The sequence below is a fragment of the Thunnus thynnus genome, chromosome 14 (genome assembly GCF_963924715.1).
Source record: "Thunnus thynnus chromosome 14, fThuThy2.1, whole genome shotgun sequence".
NCBI classification, from domain to species: Eukaryota; Metazoa; Chordata; class Actinopteri; order Scombriformes; family Scombridae; genus Thunnus; species Thunnus thynnus.
Genome location: NC_089530.1, coordinates 31,267,526 through 31,288,516, shown reverse-complemented (window position 1 = coordinate 31,288,516; position 20,991 = coordinate 31,267,526). Strand labels below are relative to the sequence as shown.

Below are 20,991 nucleotides of genomic sequence, written 5' to 3'. Positions count from 1 at the left end.
TCTTTAGAGACTTGTTAGGGCAGCCTGACAATAAGGAATTGCAATAATCCAGCCTAGAAGTAACAAATGCGTGAACTAGTTTTTCTGCATCTTTTAGGGACAGGATGTGCCTGATTTTTGTGATGTTACGTAAGTGAAAAAAGGCAGTCCTTGAAATTTGTTTTATGTGGGAGTTAAAGGACATATCCTGATCAAAGATAACTCCCAGATTCCTTACGGTGGTGCTGAAGGCCAGGGTAATGCCATCCAGAGTAGCTTTATCATTAGATAATGTGTTTCTAAGGTGTTTAGGGCCAAGCACAATAACTTCAGTTTTATCTGAATTTAGTAGTAGAAAATTGCAGTTCAACCAGGTCTTTATGTCGTTAAGGCATGTTTGGAGTTTGTTTAACTGATTGGGTTCATCTGGCTTCACTGATAAATATAATTTGGTGTCATCTGCGTAACAATGAAAATTTATGGAGTGTTTCCTAATAATATTACCTAAAGGAAGCATATACAAGGTGAATAGAATTTCTTAGAAATGACAGAAAGCAGATATCTCCTGTTCATCAATGAGCTTTAGAGGAGCTGCTAGGTGGATTTAGTTATCTCTGGATGGAAGCAGGTTCGCTGTTTCCAGTCTCTCAGACACCAGAGAGTCTGTTTCAGTGTCTGTAGTGTCAGTGATTCTCTGTGTGAGGCTCATTGTTCAGTAATAATTACAGACTGTTTCTCAGTCAACTGGCTGCTCCTCCTGTCATTTAAATCCCGTCCGGAGCCGCGTCCTCGTATTTTAAAGTGGATCTCTGAGTTTTTCTCCTTCAGCTCAGAGTGAAATTAGTTTTTGCTGATCTGACAGATGGAAACATGCTAACAGCAACATATTGGCCTGTTTGAACCAACATGACGACAGAAACAGATGAAAGCATCAGGAGAGCAAAAGCCCATCATTTATCTGAGCATCAGTCAGGCTTTAAAAACAACACAGAACCACAAACAACCACATTATTGAGACACTGAGATACTGTGCAGCTCTTTTTATTGATTTGACCGAAGCTTCTGACACACTGAAGAGTTACTATCTGATCTTCCTCAGCTCTCAACCGTCCACATACAAGTATTTAGGTTTTATTATAGTAAGTAGGAAGTATTATGAGCTTGATGTAGTTAAAGTATTGCAGTAAAAGTACATAAGTATTATGAGCTTGATGTAGTTAAAGTATTGCAGTAAAAGTACATAAGTATTATGAGCTTGATGTAGTTAAAGTATTGCATTAAAAGTACATAAGTATTATGAGCTTGATGTAGTTAAAGTATTGCAGTAAAAGTACATAAGTATTATGAGCTTGATGTAGTTAAAGTATTACAGTAAAAGTACATAAGTATTATGAGCTTGATGTAGTTAAAGTATTGCAGTAAAAGTACATAAGTATTATGAGCTTGATGTAGTTAAAGTATTGCATTAAAAGTACATAAGTATTATGAGCTTGATGTAGTTAAAGTATTACAGTAAAAGTACATAAGTATTATGAGCTTGATGTAGTTAAAGTATTGCAGTAAAAGTACATAAGTATTATGAGCTTGATGTAGTTAAAGTATTGCAGTAAAAGTACATGTAGTATTATGAGCTTGATGTAGTTAAAGTATTGCAGTAAAAGTACATAAGTATTATGAGCTTGATGTAGTTAAAGTATTGCAGTAAAAGTACATAAGTATTATGAGCTTGATGTAGTTAAAGTATTGCAGTAAAAGTACATAAGTATTATGAGCTTGATGTAGTTAAAGTATTGCAGTTAAAGTAGTGGTTTGGTCCCTCTGACTGATATATTATTATATATGACATCATTAGATTATTAATAGTGAAGCATCAGTGTTAGAGCAGCATGTTACTGTTGTAGCTGCTGGAGGTGGAGCTAGTTTACACTACTTTATATACAGTTAGCTAGTTTAGTCCAGTGGTTCCCAACCTAGGGGTCGGGGCCCCTCCAAAGGGTCAGCAGATAAATCTGAGGGGTGGTGAGATGATTAATGGGAGAGGAAAGAAGAAAAAACAAAGTTCTGATACACAAATCTGTTTTCAGTTTTTGGACTTTTTCTCTAATCTTTGATTTTTGCTGAAATATTGGATCATTTGAACATTTATTGAAATGAAAGCATGTGAGAAGTTTAGAGGGAAAAATCACTATTTGGTGGAGCTGTTAACAACTCATAGACATGTGAAATGTGACCCCGACTACACACTGCTTTTTGTAAGACGTCAAAAGACAAAAAGGTTGGAAACCACTGGTTTCATCTTTAACAATGTGTTGTATTTTAAAAGCTTGAATAATTGTGAACTCGTCCTTTAAGTCTGACTGTTGTTGCTGGAGGAGAAACATTAGTGACACAACATGATTATTAAGATTATTATTATTATTATTATTATTATTATTATTATTATTATTTCATTGTCAGGTGGTTTAGTCTCTTTGTGGAGTTTTTTAATTCATCTGTGGATACAAACAGATTTATGAAAAAGTTAATTTGTTTTGGTAAAATGAGGAAATGTGTGTGTTGGTGACTGTGGTTAACAGTCAACTAACAGTCAGACATTTGATCAGAAACATCTTCAATTAAATTCTCTGCTCACACTTTGAGCTGTGAGTTAACTTGTAAAGTTCAGAGTAATTTTAGATCTTTGTTAATGATTGATGACCTGCAACACATTACCTCTCTTACACACACACACACACACACACACACACACACAAAGCGGGAAGAGCAATCCGGGAGGAACCCTGAGAGTCACCAGAGCAGAAACAGGAAGCAGTCTGATGCAGGGTGAGTGTTAATATTAGCGCTGCAAATAATGATTACTGTCATTATTGATCAACCTGATGATTATTTTACTGATTAACTGTTGAGCTGATTAAACTGTGTCAGAAAAATCACAGTGACGTAACGTGACTCACTGCTGCCGTTAAAATCGAGAGAAGTCACAGGTAAGAACCACACAGGTGTTTATCTGAAGTCTGTTTGTTGGATTTTAGTCAGATGTCGGCTGCGGTCAAAAAAAGTCCCTCCTACCGTCTTTTTCTGATCACTTTTGCTTGACCTCGATAGGAAACGTCACGAGGTGAAAAAAAGATTTAAAGTAGAACTTAGGAAAAGACAATCGACTGCAGTGACACGAGGCTACGTAATTATGCGACTACGGATGTTATTGACGTGAGTCTGTCATGGTGAAACTACAACAGGTGCACCTGAAGTCTCTTAAATTGCATCCACGTTTCCTTCACTTGCGTCTTAGTCCCTCCAACGTGGATGCAGGAGAGACGCAAGGAAACCAAGCGAGGAGAGGAAACGAGAAAATTTGTTTTAAGAGACATGAGACGTCCTCTCCTCAGAAGCTTCATGAGAAGCGACGTCCATCTCTGCAGCCTGTTTCCTGTTTAACAAACACCTCAAGAAAAAACTTGCATTCTGCATTTATACTGTGTCCTGCTCAGACGCACAGGAACCATTTCTACTCACAGAATGTGTTTATACTATTTATTGATTATTTGAGTCTATATTTATTGATATTCTGATTGTGAATTCATTATTGAATAACTCAGGATATGATCCGGGTGTCTTCTGAACACTGGAAAATATGTATTTGGCTAAATGTTTCAGGGCAAATGGAAATGATGTAACTCATATCAAACCTGACGTTCAGGAATTTTCAGCCTCACATGTGACTGAATGGAAATGATAATAAATTATATAAAATATAAATGTGTTTAACTGTTATTATGGATCAAATTAAAGTCAGGAAGAGTCTGTCTGTCAGCAAGAAACAGTTTAATGGAGGAAATAACATCATGAAAAGAAAATCTTTCTAATAAATGAAGAAAGTTGTTAATGGTTCTTTTGTTGATTAGACTGACAATTATATATAAAGTTGAGCATATAGGTGACAACAATAAAAATAGCTTTGCTGTTGTTAACTTAATGCAGCCAGGCGGGCAGCCTACAGCTGCAGCTCCGCCACCACCTCCACCTGCCGCGGTCTCCCTGAGCCGCCTCTTACCGGGGCCTTACGGGGAAAATTAAACCACCTACTGATCAATTACATGTTATTTAACTGTGGAGCTCCAGTTTTACTTTCCTGGCGTTCAGCTAATAGAAAGAAGTCCAGTGGACTCCAGGAAATGTGAAAACAGGAGGCAGTCATTGTGCTCTACTTCAATACATTGTGTTAAAGCACTTTAAACTGACTTTCTGTACGGGATTTGCTGTACAAACAAACTCGCCTTGCAGGTTTATCTAGCACAACCAGAGGAAACAGGTAGTACAGGAAGTAATGCTCACAAGCATCTTTCCTTTTGAGTTGTCCTTGAGAAAGACACTGTATGCCTGTTGGCTCATGATCAGCAGTTGACCTGCATGCAGAATGCACGTTCAACAACGTTGAAGTGTATGAAGTATACGTTCTCATCATTATTATTTTCCCTTCTGATTTTCGCAGGCCAAACAGCTCCCCTCAGCGTCCAATGTTATCAGCTGACCATTCATGAACTCCTGTAGGGGTATGTGAGGTAAAAAAGTTTATCCTTTAAAGTTTATCCTTAAATGTGCTGTAATACTGGCATAGGGAAGCACTTCATAACAACATGGCAATGCCCACTGCAAGTGCAAAAATAAAAATGAGATATACTCATGAATTATAGACACCAAAAAACTCACACTTTGAATGTACAGAAGCTGCTGTATGTAAATGTGGATGATAATGTGGATTATCATGTGTTTTGCAGTGGTGAAACTATGAAAATAACCAAGTTATGTGACCTGTTTATCAAGCAGTAAATGATTTACATTTAACATGCACATGTACAAAAGTCAAACCGATAAAGTGTTATTTGATGAGAATTGAATACATGTCCTTCCTATTTAAAATTTCTCTTATTTTCAGCAGGGAGCAGGGAGTAATGGCGAAACGTAAAGGGGAGCTCTTGAATACTCTGGAAAAATTAAAAGCAGATGAGTTTAAGAAGTTCAAGTGGTACCTGAAGGAGGATGACATCCTGGAGGGCTTTAAAGGCATCCCAGTGTTTCAGCTGGAGAATGCAGAAAGGCAGGACACAGTGGATCTAATGGTTCAGAAACATCAGGATCCTGGAGCTCTGCAGCTGACCATGAAGGTTTTAGAAGAGATCAGCAGGAATGATCTGATGCAGAGTTTACAAAACTCCTGCTCAGGACCAAATGGTAAGTTAGGGGAAGGAATCTGAAAAGCAGTGTCACATACATTTCATAAATTATTAGATGACCCATAAGTTACAATATTCTAATGTGTTAACAAAAATCATGTAAAAATAATGTTAGAGATTGATTTGTCATTCTTTTTGGTACCACCTTCATCAAAAAGAAAAAGTAGCAGGATAAAGAATAATTCTTAAATGATTCACAAGCTGAAATAAATTTGGTCAACTGACTCACAGCATGAACGAACAATTCTGTTCCCCTTTTCTACCTGCCTCATCCTTGTTGCTCGCTGCAACAAGTCATCTGTTAGTCTCACTCTCCTTCTTACCCTTACTGGGAAGCAAGATCCCAAGATACTTGAACCTCCTCACTGGGGAATCCCCAGACCCAAAAGAGATAATTTAACTTTTTACAGCCTCTTGGACTTATCTCAACCACTTCACACTTGGCTACAAATAAGATAAGATATGATACGATAATACTTTATTGTCCCAGAGGGAAATTTACCTTGGACACACAATGCTTCTGCTGTGCAGTACCAAATAATTCAACATTACTGCACATCATACATCTCATAAATACTGTGATTAAAAAGTAAATTGGAGAAGGAGGTTGCACTTCAGTGGGATTCTCAGTGGAGTGCTAAACCCAAAATCCATTAGGCATGTTCCAAAAATATAGTAGCATATCTCAAATTTCCTTTCTCAATGAGGACAAAATATTTGACAAACATTTCACTTGTTTATTTGACTCACATAACATTAGAAAAACGCTTACACATTTTGGCACAGAGCCTTCTTCAGAGCGTTTTAAGTATACAGGTTCAATTCAGTCATATATATACAAGGGCAGAAATAATACACAGCTGGGAGTTGGACCCAATTATTTGGGAACCAATTATTTTTCTTATCCTGTGGTTCTAGATACAGGGACCAAATTACAGACAAAATGGAACTTCACAAAACACTGTTACTGACCATCGTTGATTCACTATTAAGAACATACACTAGATGGCAAAATCAATCATTGGGATTTAACCATAGAAAAGATGAAACTGGAGCCATTCACACTTCTATTTATTGAAAAGACATGGAACGCAATTAAATATTGCATGCTGCTAGCAATCATCCCAAACATCAAAAGGATATTAACCCAGTGGGACAGTTTTTGAGACTCAAACATAACTGCTCAGAACTTGATGACTATGACTCCAAAAAAACCATCATAGTTACTAGGTTCAAAGAAAGAGGCTATGCCTCCAACTCTATTCAGAAAGCCATACAACATGCTAATACCACCTCTCACTCTGATCTCTGGTCTTATGCACAAAAAACAAAAAATCAAAGTCAGGCTTGTTTTTCTACTGAATATAATCATTGTGCTTCACAAATAAAAGAGATACTCAAGAGACACTAGCATGTATAGATGTGGTAACTGTGCCTGCTGCAACAATATAACAAATACGAAATTGTTCAATCATCCCCACACTGGGAAGAAAATTCCTATTAAGGTATTTATAAACTGTAAGTCGACTCGTGATTTGCATGTGATGTCCCTGTGGTCAGCATACATTGGACAAACCAAATGACCTCTTAAGCAACGGATATTGGAGCACAAAACTGCAATTCATACAAGCAATTGCGAAGGGGTTCAAAAGTAACAGGACAGATACACATGAAGTCAGACTAAATAATCATATGATGACTCAGACATAACTAAGCGAACCGATGCCCACAGTAAATCTGGTAATATCTCCTCCACTGACCAACAAATACTGGCGGCTCTGAGACATACAGTAGGTCTAACTGTGGAAAACATAAATGAACTCTTGTCAGGTGGGCAGTGACATGATTCTGACGGGTGGTCCTACAGAGTAACTGTTACTGGTTACTGTAATGGGGATTTTGTATCAGAGAAACTTTGAGTTTCACTATGAATGAAAAGTGCGGTGCAAATTCAATTTATTTGTATTATTTCAGCAGGTAGATTTCTCCTGGAGAACATCAAATCCTCCACCATGTATACACATAACATCTACTTAACAAAAGACTGTAGATAGGGAAAGTTAGTTTTACACAGAGCAATTTATCCTTGTATTTAAAGTCCAACTAAAACTGAAACTGACAAAGTGTCCTCTAGAAGTGTAAATAAGTTGGTTTCCACCACTTAACATTTTACTGTTTGTTGAATTTAGACACATTCATGCTGTGAGGAAAAGTTCTGACTCAGTTCTGACTAACACGTTTTCTATCACTAATATAGATAAAATGAAGACATGCTTTGATAATAAGGTCAGTGTAGAGGACAAATATGATCACTGATTTGTTGCCTGTTCACAGACTTACAGTAACCAGTTTACTATTGTGCATGTTAATATGTTCTCCGATCACCTACGTAACCTGGTTTCTCTGAGTAACCTGGTTAAGTAAGTGAATGTAAACACACCGATAGATATTCAGATCTATATTTTTCTTCTCTTTCAGCAGACAGTGATCTGCAGGAGGTTTTAAATAAATATAAGATCAGTCTGAGATTGAGATGTCAACATGTGACTGAAGGAACTGATGAATCAGAGAGTGAAACTCTCCTCAACAAGATCTACACTGAGCTCTACATCACAGAGGGAAAGAGTGAAGATGTTAATACCCAACATGAGGTTTGGCAGCTTGAGAAAACTTCCAAGACAGAGTCCCTCCATGACACTCCAATCAAGTGTCACAAGATCTTTAAAGTCTTACCCAGCCAACATGAACACATTATCAGAGTCGTCCTGACGAATGGCGTTGCTGGCATTGGAAAAACCTTCTCAGTACAGAAGTTCACTCTGGACTGGGCAGAGGGCTCGAAAAACCAAGATGTCAGTCTGGTGATTCTGCTTTCGTTTAGGGAGCTGAACTTGATCAAAGATGAGCAGTACAGTCTCCTCAAGCTGATCCATGAATTCCATCCAACATTACAGAAGGTCACAGCAGAGAAGCTTGATGACTGGAAAGTTTTATTCATCTTTGATGGCCTGGATGAAAGCAGACTTTCACTGGATTTCAACAACAGGAAGATCGTGTCTGATGTCACACAGAAGTCATCAGTCAACGTGCTGTTGACAAACCTCTTCAAGGGTAATTTGCTTCCCTCAGCTCTCATCTGGATAACTTCTCGACCTGCAGCAGCCAATCAAATCCCTCGTACATGTGTTAACAGGGTAACAGAAGTACGAGGCTTCACTGACGCCCAGAAGGAGGAGTACTTCAGGAGGAGATTCAGTGATGAAGAGCTGTCCAGCAGAATCATCTCACACATCAAAACATCCAGGAGCCTCCACATCATGTGTCACATCCCAGTCTTCTGCTGGATCACTGCCACAGTTCTGGAGCACATGTTGACGACAGACCAGAGAGGAGAGCTGCCCAAGACCCTGACTGACATGTACTCACTCTTCCTGCTGGTTCAGACAAAGAGGAAGATGCACAAGTATGATGAGGGATATGGGACAAGGCCACAGGAGCTGACGGAGGCTGACAGGGAAGTTCTTCTGAATCTGGGGAGGCTGGCGTTTGAACAACTGGAGAAAGGAAACATCATGTTCTACCAAAAAGACCTGGAGCAGTGTGGGCTTGATGTCACAGAGGCCTCAGTGTTTTCAGGATTTTGTACAGAGATCTTCAAAAGAGAGAGAATGATCTTCAAGAAAACAGTCTACTGCTTTGTTCATCTGAGTGTTCAGGAGTTTCTGGCTGCAGTCTGCATGTACCACTGTTACACCAGCAGGAAAACAAAGGTACTGGAGGATTTCCTGGGGAAAGAACACTCATCTCTGGATGGCTTCCTGATGGGTGTCATGGAGAAATCTCTCAACAGTAAAAATGGCCACCTGGACCTGTTTGTTCGCTTCCTTCATGGCCTCTGTCTGGATTCCAACCAGAATCTCTTAGGAGACCTGCTGGGTCAGACAGAGAACAGTCCAGAAATCATCCAGAGAGTCATCAACAACCTGAAGAAGATGAACAGTACGGAAATCTCTCCTGGCAGAAGCCCCAGACCCTCTCTAATGAAGATGAACAGTAAAAATGATGAGGATATCTCTCCTGACAGAAGCATCAACATCTTCCACTGTCTGATGGAGATGAAGGACCGCTCAGTACATCAGGAGATCCAAGAGTTCCTGAAGTCAGAGAACAGATCGGAGAAGGAACTCTCAGTGATCCACTGCTCAGCTCTGGCCTACATACTTCAGATGTCAGAGGAGGTTCTGGATAAGTTGGACCTGGAGGAGTACAACGCATCATCTGAGGCACGACGGAGACTGATCCCAGCTGTGAGGAACTGCAGAAAGGCTCGGTAAATCCAGATGTTATTCTTATAAATCAGTATAGATCAGTACTTTAGTTTTTCAAATATAAATAATATAAAATTCTAATTAATGTTAAAATAGTGCTCTACTTGTTTATAGCTGAAATAATATAACAGTTATATTTAGTCTCATATGTTCTTGAGCTGTGTCAAATGATGTGAATGCAAATAATGTTCATTTTTCAGTTGTTTGTGTTTATAGCTTAATGAACACAGTTATTCTATTTATTTCTAGTAATTATTGGACTTTAAAGTTTTTTCTTCTCTTGATCTTCCTTTGGGTGACAGAGGCGTCATTCAAACCTGGTAAAATAAATGAAGGACTTAATAGGTTGTGGTTGAGGTTCTACTACAGAAGCATTTTAACACAACATATATCAGTATTTTACAGTTATCAGTGAATGCAGTAAAGTTTTAATTACGTGAGCAGGTTGTGTAAACAATATATAATCAGAGATGCAGGTTATACCTGATTTTACGCATGCTTTAGAGTTTAAAATAAGAATAATTTTTCCTTTTGTTTCTGAATTGCACTGTATTTATTCTATTTTGTAACAACCCTGTAAACAGTTTTCATACCTTTACAGCACTTTGTAAACTTGATTTTGAATTGTGTTGTGTAGATAAAGGATTATAATAATAATAATTTTAATTATTAAATAGTATTTTAATTGAGTATATTGCTGTGCCATAGTGGTTTGGTTGCACAAGTAGAGAATAGTCATCAAATCATCAAACTGATTCAGTAATGCCAGTTATTCAACGATATCTAAAGTTTGCTAACATTAACCAACATTAGCCTCCCTAAACTACTGGTCATACAAGACAACACCCCTGAGTGTGTTGAACCGAGCAATGGTGCCTTTTATTTCGAAAAAAAAAATCATCTTTTTATTTTAAAGAGGGAAGTAGTGTTACATGGTGTTTATTTTAAGTCTCTCTTATATTCTGTTGGTCACAGAAAGAAACTCTCAGGATTTTTATCTCTTGTTGGTGTAGAGAAGAGTAGTAGCACTAAATGCACAGAGGTCTGACGAATATATAAGAGCAGAATGGTAGAATTCAGACTGTTAAAAGAGATCTTTTTCACATTAAAGGTCAATGTTATATTTCAATGCTAATACCCCGATAACATCTTTCTGATGACATCATGTTGAAAATAATTTAACCTTATTGGTCTGTTAATTGCGTTTGTGTGCTGAATCATTTTTTCAGATTCTCAGAAAAGAATGTTGACAACTAAACATCATGCAGTCATCTGTCATCAAATCTAAACATTTAATTACATTAAAATGTAATTATTAGCAGGTCTAATATTGTCAAGCCATTTGTTTCATTTGTGTTTGTCAACAGTCACTAAATTTTCCTGCTTATGGATGTGAACCTGACAGCAGCAGGTAGCAAAGAGAGATGATCTTTCTCAACTGTAACTGTTCACTGAGCTGAGCTGAGTAAAATATCCTGAAGTCAAATTAAAAATAGTGGAAAGTAAAAATGGTTTTCTAGTCAAGATGGCCTTATGCTAACTTTGTGGAGACAGACATGAGATCAAATTACACAGACTGACTGTGCACATTATGGAAGCCTCAGTTTAACTCCATTTTCTCTCTCCTCATCTGCAAGATGAAACAAAGTTTTTCATTAAAAGTCTGCAGGTATGAGAGAGAGTGATGAGAATTATTGTTTCATTCAAGCACGGTGAGATACAATTAGCTGAACTAGGAGTGCACTGGTTGCCTAGTAGTTAAGATGAGTGTCATATTACCACAATGTCTGTGGTTTGATTCCAGTGGTGGACCTTTGTTGCCTGTCATTCCCTATCTCTCTCTCTCCTCTTGTTCCCTGTTATCTTTCAACTGTCGCTTTACAGTAAAGGAATAAAAGTCCCCAGAAAAAATATTAATTTTTTTTTAAAAAGACTAGCTTAGCCACTGATGTCAAGAGCAGATGTTGTCAAAATATGGAATGTCAAACTATTTCGTCATCAAATGCATGATGTAAATATAAAGTGTCCTCTTTCATGATAACATATGTTGTAATATATGTCATTACAGACTTACTTATTGTAAACTCTCGGAGACTCACTGGGAAGTTGTGGCCTCAGCTCTGAATTCCAAGCCCTCCCATCTGAGAGAGCTGGAACTGACCTCCAACTCCAGCCTGCAGGATTCAGGAGTGAAGTTTCTGTGTGATGGATTGGAGAGCCCAAACTGTGGACTGGAGACTCTGAGGTCAGTTCACTGCCTTTAGGTTGGGTAGTATTTTTCTATATATTCAATTAAAATCCTTCAGTGATGTTTCAAATGTTTGGTTCATACATTTTCAGGATTTGCCTGAGCAAAACACATAATGACTTGCAGTGTAAAAATGACTTCCAAAGTTTAAACTAATATGAGGCTTCAGCAGTCTGAGTTACACATATCAAGTAAGTATCTTTGTCTTTCTTCAGTGTTCCCTTGCTGAGCTGCAGTGGAGGGATTGTAACTCAAAGAGGGAATTGTGTACTAAATAATCTGTAACTTTGAGTTAGACAAATCAAGTGGGTGTCTACTAGACTGTCAAAGCCTCATATTATCTTCAGCTGAACTTATGAACTCATTTCCTACAGTGTAGCTGTGTTAGGAAGAGACCACTTCACAGTCAGTATGGAAAGGAGGAATGATTACTGCCACCAATAACATGTTTTAATTACACATATCTACTAAACTACCAAATACAGGAAGAAGAAGGTCATGTAATAAATAATGAACAGGTTTTTAGTGATTTCATATTGATCCTCTAATGGCAGATTTGATTGAATTCAGCAGCATTTTATGGATCAGTGTTAACATGTATATGTGTCTGAATGTTGTGGTGACATTTGGATGATGTCTGTAGAAGGCTAAAAATGACAATAGCAATGACAAAGTCACTGCTCATTTTAGAGAAAAGGTTATTGATTAGGATATAGTAATGTTGAACAACATATTTAAAACCTTATAACATCTGATTGGATTATAAAATGATTTTAATCTACATCATTTATTTTTTATTCAGATTGAGTAACTGCAGATTGTCGGAGATCAGCTGTGATTCTCTGCTCTCAGCTCTGAAGTCCAACCCCTCCCAACTGAGAGAGCTGGATGTGAATGGAAACAACCTGAAGGATTCAGGAGCGAAGTTGCTGTGTGATTTTCTGGAGAGTCCACACTGTAGACTGGAGACTTTGGGGTCAGTTCACTGATTACTGTTACTATTATTGATCTTAATATTTAACTTCCATATTTTCCTTTTTTTATTACTGTACATAGTTTAGTGTGTAGTTATAAAAGATGGCTGACTCTTAAAGAAAATGTAGAAAATGTCCACTGTTAGTTATTAAAGTCAATTAATGTTTATACCTTTTGGTAAAGAGTCACATCTGTATACAGAAGATCCTCTCAACTAATATCTGTTTTAACATGACCATGTTTACTTGCTGAAGAAGAAATATTTCTTTATTCTTGAATATGTTTTAATAAATAATAAATAAATGTCAGATCATTGACACACACACACACACACAAACACACACAGAGAGAGAGATCAGTGCAGGTGTTTAAAGAATGAATATAGTATTTTTATGAATCAGTGTAAACATAAATAGGTGTCTGAATGTTGAGAGCTCTTTTTCACTGTTTGCATTCACCAGTTTTTAACCTGCATCCTGTTGGTCTCGTTGGTGTTTGGAGTTTCCATTTTCTGAACTTCTACATTCTAAACCTTCTTCAGCTCTGAACAGATTATGAAACATTGAATGACTTCAAGCAGGAACTTTTCCTCCTGTGTGACATCATTTATTCTTTTTTCAGACTGAGGGGCTGCAATTTGTCAGAGATCAGTGTTGCTTCTCTGGCCTCAGCTCTGAAGTCCAACCCCTCCCTTCTCAAACAGCTGGAGCTGAGTGCAAACAAGCTGCAGGAATTTGGAGTGAAGCTTCTGTGTGATTTTCTGGAGAGTCCACACTGTAGACTGAAGACTCTGAGGTCAGACACCATGTTTTACTTCTGTGCACTGATGAATATGATGTGACAGTTGTGGTATCACTAAACTGAAGACATAAAGCTGATATTATGCTGATCCACACTGAGTATCTTAATGGGAAAGTCTATTTTCTACTTCAGTGGTTAAGTCCATTAACTGCATCAGAGCAATTTTGAGCTGCACATTTAAAACCTTCATATAACACGAAAAATCTACTCTGGATAATTCACTCTGAACATCTGAAACTTACTTTTTTCAATTTTTAACCTGTATCCTGTTGGGTTCAGGTGTTTGGAGTTTCCATCTTCTAAACTTTAGTGCTGGACAGAAAAATAGATTTTCCGAGTAATCATGATTCTTATTTGAATGATTAATAATCGACTCTAGAATCCAGAGAGTGGTTGCGTCTTTACTCAGTATACATGTGTACATGTGCACTGTGTTGCGTGTATGCAGTGATTACTTGTTTAAATGGTCCAGTTAGAGTGGCATGATATGTAAAATGTGTACTTTGTTGAAAATGAGTCTTTACAAAAATTATATTTTAAGTTTAAAATAACGTAGATGGTAGCTGATATATTAGCTTTCTTGAGTCACGACAGTCCCATAAATCATGATTTGAATACATGGATTTATTAAAATAGCTGAATACCGGACCCAAAGATGGGGTCTATTCAGTCTGATAAGAATTGCTCATGTGGCGCATATGCCAAAAGTTTCTAGCTTCCAGATGTACTTCCAAGGTTATGTGGCCCACTGAATATGCACAGTAGTGCTTAAAGTGTTAAATTTCTTTTCTTAGCTCAAGAAAAGTTTTACAAACATTCAATTCATTTTTTTCTTTATATAGCACCAAATCATATCAGAAGTTATCTCAGGGCACTTTTCACATAGGAGGTCTAGAACTCTGGACTCTTTAATTTACAGATATACAAATGTAAAACCTCCATGGATCAAAAATTCAAAATAGAAAGAGTCATAATTGCCCTTGTTTGCAGTTCGAGGTGTACTGTCAGCAGTTTCACACGTCTCTTTTATAATCGTGGTCTTTGGGAAAAAATGCTTTTTGGGCCACAGGGGATTTTTTGCTGTAATACCATGAGTGGCGACTGGGAGAAACTCGCAGCATAAATAATAAAACCTAATTTTTCACATGCTGTGTAGTGTCACATTGTCACTAAAAGGTAAATTTTGGACATTTTCAAAAAGGAATATATCAATACACTCAGTTGTTAGTTTATTAGTTACACCTAGCCAAAGCTAATGTGGTCTCATCCAACAGCCCTGCAATAAATTCTATGTTCATGAAGGTTCTGATGTTCAGTTTTTATCGAAACTGTTTTAGATTCAGCTTTATGGTAATTTTAGAGGCTGCAGTTTGCGGTGCTGTTGAATAGTAATGCTTTATACTGAGAGGTGTTTCTAATATTTTGTCCACCCCATGTATATCAATGAGGGCAGGGTTGCTTTGTAAGACTGGATTAGTCTTAGTGGCACAAATTCTTAAAAGATCACACAATAGTAACCTGCTGTACATCTTAAGGAAGGAGAAGCCAGTGTGCTTTGGTACAAAGTGGAGGATGAGGGAGTGAAATGCCTCCAGTGAGAGGCTCTGATGCTGTGAAGACAACAGCCAAACAGCCTTCACCAGTGCTGTTCAGGTTTAAAGGCTCCCGTAGACACTGCACAAACAAATATTTTATTTACTTTATTTTTAAGATTTATTTACAAATATTATTTATTCATATGTGATGGAGCAACAGAGTATGATGTTCTTCAACATCAACTTTGGTGTTGTCTTTACAAAATAACATAAGTGATTCATTGCACTTTCTGAGTGGTATAAGGTAAGAACATTCTCCAGCTGATTATTTTCTGGCTGGAGCACATCAGAATCAGTACAAATAAAGCATGAACCAGCACCACTGATGATTAGACCTCTGATCATATTCAGCCTCATATTGAACACAGCATCCTGTACCTAGTTTCAGCCACTCCTTTGTTTGGTGCTTATCCCTCCAGAGGTGGATGTGCCCAAGTCCATGTTTAGGTGGATGTCCTGAACATGGTTCACCTTGCTTTTCCACTCAGCCTCCATCACATCTGAACCTCCTTTCGCATTGGAAGCTGCATTCCAGTACAGGTGGTTGATGATGGTCCTCCACTCCCTCTCCTTCATGCCTGCATCCACAGCCTTCCTGGACCTGTTTCAGAACAGAAACAATATGTTGAAAAGAAAATGTTAGACTGTTTTTCTCTAATTGACCTTCCTGAACTAACTTAAATGATTTGATCAACCTGTCTCTTAGACCCCATCCCAACCAGGCTGCTTAAATAAGTCTTACCCTTAGTTAGCACATCTTTACTAGATATGATCAATATGTCCTTTCTAACAGGCTATGTACCCCAGTCCTTTGAAGTAGCCGTAATCAAACTTCTTCTTAAGAAGCCTACTCTTGATTCAGGCATTTTAGCCAACTATAGACCTATATCTAACCTTCCCTTTCTCTCTAAGATCCCTGAGAAAGCAGTTGATAATCTGTTATGTGACTTTCTATATTACAATAGTTTATTTGAGGATTTTCAGTCAGGATTTAGAGCGCACCATAGCACAGAGACAGCACTGGTGAAAGTTACAGAAGATCTCCTAACTGCATCAGAAAAAGGACTTCTCTCTGTACTTGTCTTGTTAGATCTTAGTGCCGCATTCAACACAATTGACCATCACATCACAGAGACTGGAACATTTAATTGGCATTAAAGGAACTGCATTAAACTGGTTTAAATCCTATTTATCAGATTTATCAGATTTCTTATTTATTATCAGATTTCAGTTTGTACACATTAATGATGAATCCTCCATGCAAGCAAAAGTTCTACACGGAGTTCCAAAAGGTTCTGTACTTGGACCAATACTATTCACCTTATATGTGCTTCCTTTGGGTAATATTATTCAGAAACACTCAGAAATTTTCATTTCTATGCAGATGATATCCAATTATATTTATCAATGAAGCCAGATGAAACCAATCAGTTAAACAAACTCCAAGCTTGCCTTAAGGACATGGAGACCTGGATGACCTGCAATTTTCTACTACTAAACTCAGATAAAACTGAAGTTATTGTGTTTGGCCCTAAACACCATATAAATGCATTATCTAATGATATAGCTACTCTGGATGGCATGACCCTGGCCTCCAGCTCCACCGTTATCTTTGATCAGGATATGTTCTTTAACTCCCACATAAAACAAATTTTAAGGACTGCCTTTTTCACTTACATAATATTGCAAAAATCAGGCACATCCTTTCTCAAAAGCATGCTGAAAAAATCGTCCACACAGTTGTTACTTCTAGGCTGGATTATTGCAATTCCTTATTATCAGGCTGCCCTAAAAAGTCTCTAAAGACTCTCCAGCTGGTCCAGAATGCAGCTTCACATGTACTGTGAAGAAAAAACTAGAAAAAGAGATCATATTTCTCCCATTTTAGCTTTGCTGCATTGGCTTCCTGTAAAATCCAGAATTGAATTTTAAATCCTTTTCCTTGCCCATAAAGCCCTTAAGTCTTTGCAGTATCATATCTTAAAGAGCTCATTGCGCCCTAATACCCGCTAGAACACTGTACTCCCAGAATGCAGGCTTATTTGTGGTTCCTACAGTCTCCAAAAGTAGAATGGGAGGCAGAGCCTTCAGCTATCAAGCTCCTCTCCTGTGGAACCATCTTCCAGATTCAGTCCAGGGGGCAGACACCCTCTCTACATTTAAGAGTAGGCTTAAAACTCTCTTTTTGATAAAGCTTATAGATAGGACTGGCCAGGCTCTGAGCTATGGGCCTTGCCACAGGGATGGTGGTGCAGTCCTGTTGGTATCCAGCCTTGAAGTCTTCTCCGGCTGTTACTCCTATTATTATTACTAGTCACCGTTGCCAGTTACTGGTCAAGGCAGATGGCCACCCACCTAGAGTTTGGTTCTGCCTGAGGTTTCTTTCCGTTAAAGGGGAGTTTTTCCTTACTGCTGTCACCAAGTGCTGCTCATGGGGGAATTGTTGGGTCTCTCTAAATCTAAGAGTATGGCCTTGACCTGCTCTGTGTGAAAAGTGCCCTGAGATGACTTTTGTTGTGTTTTGGTGCTATACAACTTAAATTAAACTACAAACATCAGGATACAAACTTTTACCAACATGCCAGGCATTAGACATGGTTTGTTCCTTCTTGACACAACACAATTTAAAAAGATGTGGGATATCAAAGGAACTGAGGGTGTTTACATGATGTTGAGACATCATCAGATGCTGCTGAGCAATCAGATGGCACATCTGGTATTTATTAGCCGTTTCCTGACACCTCTACCTGCTCCTGAAGATGGTTTCAAAGTTAGATCGAAAGCTTGAAACTACCCGTGTCTGTCCTTTTTGAGAGTAACTCTTACTTTACATAACAGTACAATGTCATACATACACTATTATGCAGTATTATTAACAGTGTGATACGGAACAAATGCAGCTAATGTTATATATGAGAGGACCTGAGACACCACTACTCATTACTACAGCATCTCTCAAAACCTTATATCACAGCTACGTAATACCACCTGAGAATAAAAAATACAAATGTTTCAGCTGAGCAAACAAAAAGTCACAAAGTTATGTAACTAGATACCAGAATCCTGCGTCAGATAACAGAACTTTATTAACATCATGTTGTGTCAAATGATAACTGCATTTACAAAATAGGATGCTAACAGTGTTGGCTCATTTTTAATTAATGTTAGCATTGTCCCTCGTCAGCTGGTGGTTTTACAGGTTAGTTGCACTGCCTAACAACAATGAACACTCATAAGATGTTCCTACTCAATTCAAGCCAGCATGCTGACTGATTTGGTAGTTAGAAATATTAGAAACCATAACTTAACAGAACAGTTCATGTCATTGTCGAGCTGAATCTCTCCAGTCAGCACTGAGTTGCTGCTGAAGGCGGAGCTGATGAGGCAGCTGTGTTTACCAGAGGAACCGCACCAGCTATCAACCTCACACAGTCCAGGCTTCAACATCCCATCCTGAACTTCATCATATCGCAAATAACACAATCCGCACACAGCCATATTCTTCTGTTACAGAGGCAGCAGTGAAGACTCTTCACCTGCACAAAACTCAGCAGGGCATGAAAACTAGCTGCTGCTTTTCCTGTAAAGAAAGTGGACTTCAGGTCCTGACAGGCTCGAATTTGTGCAGCCAGCACAAACACAGTTATTCACGATGATGAAAAATAATAAAATGCAAAACAAAACTAGCAAAAAAACACAAAACAAATACAAATTCACTAAATGACGACTGCTCAGACTCATTAGGACTTGATACAGCACAGTGTACTGCAGCTGGGACAGGGAGAGCAACACCCTGCTGTGACATAATGTAATGCGTTGTTGAAAAAAAAAGCTTGTTTTAAGGGCATTGCTCAAAATGCTAACTTTTCAGTCTTAATTTCTGCCTTTATGTTTCATTAAACTAATAAAATGACACATTAACCTTTCACAGGATAATTTTGATGGTACATAAACTGGAAATCCAGCAAAAAATCCAACCTGCAAGTTGCTCTTTAAATGTGCATAATGAAATGTGCATGATGAAACCCTTGCAATGGTACAGGTTTTTATTAGTCTTGCTCATCTGTTCAGCACATCGAGGCCTAGAAATATAGATCTGTCATGTTTGAGTTTTTTTGCATTTTTACTTTGGCTGCAAAACATGAGTGCGTATAGATGGAGTCACTGGTGGAGCTGCAGAGTTTAGGAGGTGAAGTCACTATGTCTTTATTGAAGTAGTAACATGTCATTAATATTAATGAGAACTCTTTTCACTTTTTTGTATTTAATAGTTTTTAATCTGCATCCTTTTGGGTTCAGGTTTTTGGAGTTTCAAGCATGAACTTTGTCAATTAATGTGACATTATTTATTCTTTATTCAGATTGAGTCGCTGCAGTTTGTCAGAGATCAGCTGTGCTTCTGTGGCCTCAGCTCTGAAGTCCAACACCTCCCATCTAAGAGAGCTGAATCTGAGAGAAAACAAGCTGCAGGATTCAGGAATGAAGCTGCTGTGTGATTTTCTGGAGAGTCCACACTGTAGACTGGAGACCCTGGGGTCAGTTCACTGACTGCCTGTTACTATTGTTGATCTTAATGTTTAACAACTGAACCTGGTTTATGTACATACATTACTTACATCCATTGTTATTTTTGTTCTTTATTTAAATTTTTATACTATACAAAGTTTAGTCTGTAGTTATATAAGAAACTGTAGAAAATGTACACTGTTAGTCGTTAAAGTCAATTGATGTTTATTATCTTTGGTAAAGAGTCACATCTGCATACAGAAGATCCTCTCAAATAATATCTGTTTTAAATTGATCAAGGTTTACTTGCTGAAGGAGAATATTTCTTTATTATATTCTTGAACGTGTTTTAATGAATAATGTCTGATCATAGATACTGATCCTTCACAACACAGAGACAGAGAGAGAGAGAGAGAGAGAGAGAGAGAGAGAGAGAGAGAGATCAGTGCAGGTGTTACAAGAATGTATATAGTAATTTTATGAATCAGTGTTGACATGAATAGGTGTCTGAATGTTGAGAGCTCTTTTTGACTGTTTGTATTTGACAGTTTTTAACCTGCGTCCTATTGGGTTCATGTGTTTGGAGTTTCCATCCTCTAAACTTCTACATTCTAAACCCTCTTCAGCTCTGAACAGATTATGAAACATGATTTGAAATCTTGAATGATTTCAAGAAGGAACCTTGTCTTCTAAAGTGACGTCATTTATTCTTTATTCAGATTGTGGGGCTGCAGTTTGTCAGAGATCAGCTGTGCTTCTGTGGCCTCAGCTCTGAAGTCCAACCCCTCTCATCTGAGAGAGCTGGAGCTGAGTTACAACAAGCTGCAGGATTCCGGACTGAAGCTGCTGTGTGATTTTTTGGATAGTCCAAACTGTAGACTGGAGACTCTGAGGTCAGACACCACTTTTACTTCTGTGCTGAGATTAATATGATGTTACAGTTGTAGTGACACTAAATTGCAGACATAAAGCTGATATTATTCTGATCCACACTGAGTATTAATGGGAAAGTGTATTTTATTTTTCAGTGGTTCAGTCCATTGACTGTGTCATTGCAATGTTGAGCTGCACATTTAAAACCTTCATACAACAAGAAATATCTACACTGGATAATTCATTCTGAACCTCCAAAACTCTGTTTTTGTCTTTTATATTTGACAGTCTTTTTACCTGCATCCTGTTGGGTTCATGTGTTTGGAGTTTGCATCTTCTAAACTTTAGGGCTGGACAAAAAATATATCCTCTGATTAATCGTGTTGTGTGCAATGTCAGAAATTAACAGGGGGCAAGGGGAAAAAATGCCTCAAGAAATCTCAGAATGTCAC

The 20,991-nt window shown here is 37.9% G+C and overlaps 1 protein-coding gene across 8 annotated transcripts in view; it reads left to right on the top strand.

Annotated features, from left to right (window-relative positions):
- Positions 1-20,991, top strand: part of LOC137197516 (NACHT, LRR and PYD domains-containing protein 12-like) — an 80,884-nt gene that overhangs the window by 39,559 nt on the left and 20,334 nt on the right. For 5 of the 8 annotated variants that reach the window (XM_067610975.1, XM_067610977.1, XM_067610976.1 and 2 more), the window contains 4 exons: positions 12,592-12,765; positions 13,386-13,559; positions 19,522-19,695; positions 20,386-20,559. The exons of 1 other annotated variant lie outside the window; for it this stretch is intronic. In XM_067610975.1, coding sequence (XP_067467076.1) covers positions 12,592-12,765; positions 13,386-13,559; positions 19,522-19,695; positions 20,386-20,559 — 696 coding nt within the window. Of the gene's footprint in view, positions 1-4,934; positions 5,212-7,691; positions 9,544-11,609; positions 11,787-12,591; positions 12,766-13,385; positions 13,560-19,521; positions 19,696-20,385; positions 20,560-20,991 lie in introns of those variants that run through there. 2 more of the 8 variants (XM_067610981.1, XM_067610979.1) reach the window with 2 other exon arrangements.